Source organism: Egretta garzetta, unplaced genomic scaffold (genome assembly GCF_000687185.1).
Source record: "Egretta garzetta isolate BGI_Z169 unplaced genomic scaffold, ASM68718v1 scaffold520, whole genome shotgun sequence".
Classification (NCBI taxonomy): domain Eukaryota; kingdom Metazoa; phylum Chordata; class Aves; order Pelecaniformes; family Ardeidae; genus Egretta; species Egretta garzetta.
Genome location: NW_009258482.1, coordinates 252,527 through 254,071, shown reverse-complemented (window position 1 = coordinate 254,071; position 1,545 = coordinate 252,527). Strand labels below are relative to the sequence as shown.

Sequence of the window (1,545 nt, the reverse complement as noted above, 5' to 3'; positions counted from 1 at the left end):
CGGGGGGTCAGCGCTGTGACTGAGGACAGTCACCTGAGCGGTGCCTGCAGCTCGGCTAAGGGGAAAGTTTTAACGGAGTTTTTCTTTGAGCACTGAGTATAAAAAGCATGCTCTTTTTGAATAAAGCTGATTCTGGTTGCACCTCCGACCGGGGCCCGTGCATCAATCTGCCACAGTGCAGTTCCTGCAACACCACTTGAAATGCAAGGAGCAAGCCCTCCTGGAGAGCTGGCCAAAGCGGTGGCTCAGTTTGTGGTCCTTTCTAGTCTTTGCTAATAAAACTAATTGAGTTGGACTGGCCTGGCCTCTGTATCCCAGAATCCCAGCATGGCTGGGGCTGGCAGGGCCCTCCGGAGCTCACCCAGTGCCACCCCCCTGCCCAAGCAGGCTCACCCAGAGCAGGGGGCACAGGACAGCGTCCAGGCGGGGGTTGAAGATCTCCAGAGAAGGAGACTCCACAGCCCCCCTTGATGAGATCCCCTCTCAGCCTTCTCTTCTCCAGGCTGAACAAGCCCAGCTCCCTCAGCCTTTCCTCCTAGGGGAGATGCTCCAGTCCCCCCATCATCCTTGTTGCCCTCCTCTGGACTCTCTCCAGGAGTTCCTCATCCTCCTTGAACCTGGGAGCTGGTTATCCTTTATTTTCAGGTCAGCCACGGTTGCGTGTGGTGTCAGCATCCGCGCTGTGAAGGCAGGCGGGTGGGAAGGGGGCGATGGTCTGGGTAAGGGTGTGTGGAAGCAGAGAGGCTGCTCCTTTCAGGGTGTCTGGTCAAGGACCTTCTTCAGCATCCCAAGGGATAATACGAAGGGGAAGAACCCATAAACAAATCTGACCCACACATGGTAAGACAGGCGGAGGTGGGAACCGAGCGTGGTCGGTCACGGTAACTGATGGGCAAGAGGGCGAGAAGGTTTATTCCAGTGAGGTTATGGGACTGGGGAGCTGGTCAGGTGGGAAACTAAGGGGAAAACGGGGAACCAAACCCAAAGTACAGCAAGACACAGGCCTGGCAAAGGAGATGTGGAGACGACGACAGGAGGCAAACCTTGGCAGTGTGAGTGTGCGCTGCACGGACGGTGTGCCCGTTACTGGTGAGACCTGTGTGTGTGAGCGGGTTTGGGGCCAGCTACTGGAGTCAGACTGGGGGTTCGGGTGCCCCTGGCCTGTGCCCTCAGCTGCTGGAGCGAGTGGGGTCCCCGTGCAGCTACTGGAGTGAGTGGGGGTCTTTAACCTCCCGTCCCGGGGGTGGGAATGTTGTGTGTCCCGAAGATAGAATCACAGAATCACAGAATGGTTTGGGTGGGAAGGGACCCCCAGAGCCCACCCAGCCCAACCCCCCTGCAGGAGCAGGGACACCTTGAACCACATCAGGTTGCTCACAGCCCCGGCCAACCTGGCCTGGAATGTTCCCAGGGATGGGGCCTCCACCCCCTCTCTGGGCAACCCCTGCCAGGGTTTCACCACCCTCACTGGAAAGAAGTTCTTCCTTAGATCCAGTCTAAACCTCCCCTGCTTCAGTTTAAAGCCATCCCCCCTTGTCCTGTCCC

At 58.0% G+C, this 1,545-nt stretch overlaps 1 protein-coding gene across 2 annotated transcripts in view; it reads left to right on the top strand.

The window, feature by feature from the left end:
* Positions 1 to 695: 695 nt before the first annotated feature.
* The window catches only part of SELENOI (selenoprotein I), a 38,788-nt gene continuing 37,938 nt past the window's right edge, over positions 696 to 1,545 (top strand). For both annotated transcript variants that reach the window (XM_035899707.1, XM_035899692.1), the window contains exon 1: positions 696 to 719. In XM_035899707.1, the coding sequence (XP_035755600.1) occupies positions 711 to 719 (9 nt within the window). In that variant the 5' untranslated portion in view covers positions 696 to 710. The remainder of the gene's footprint in view (positions 720 to 1,545) is intronic.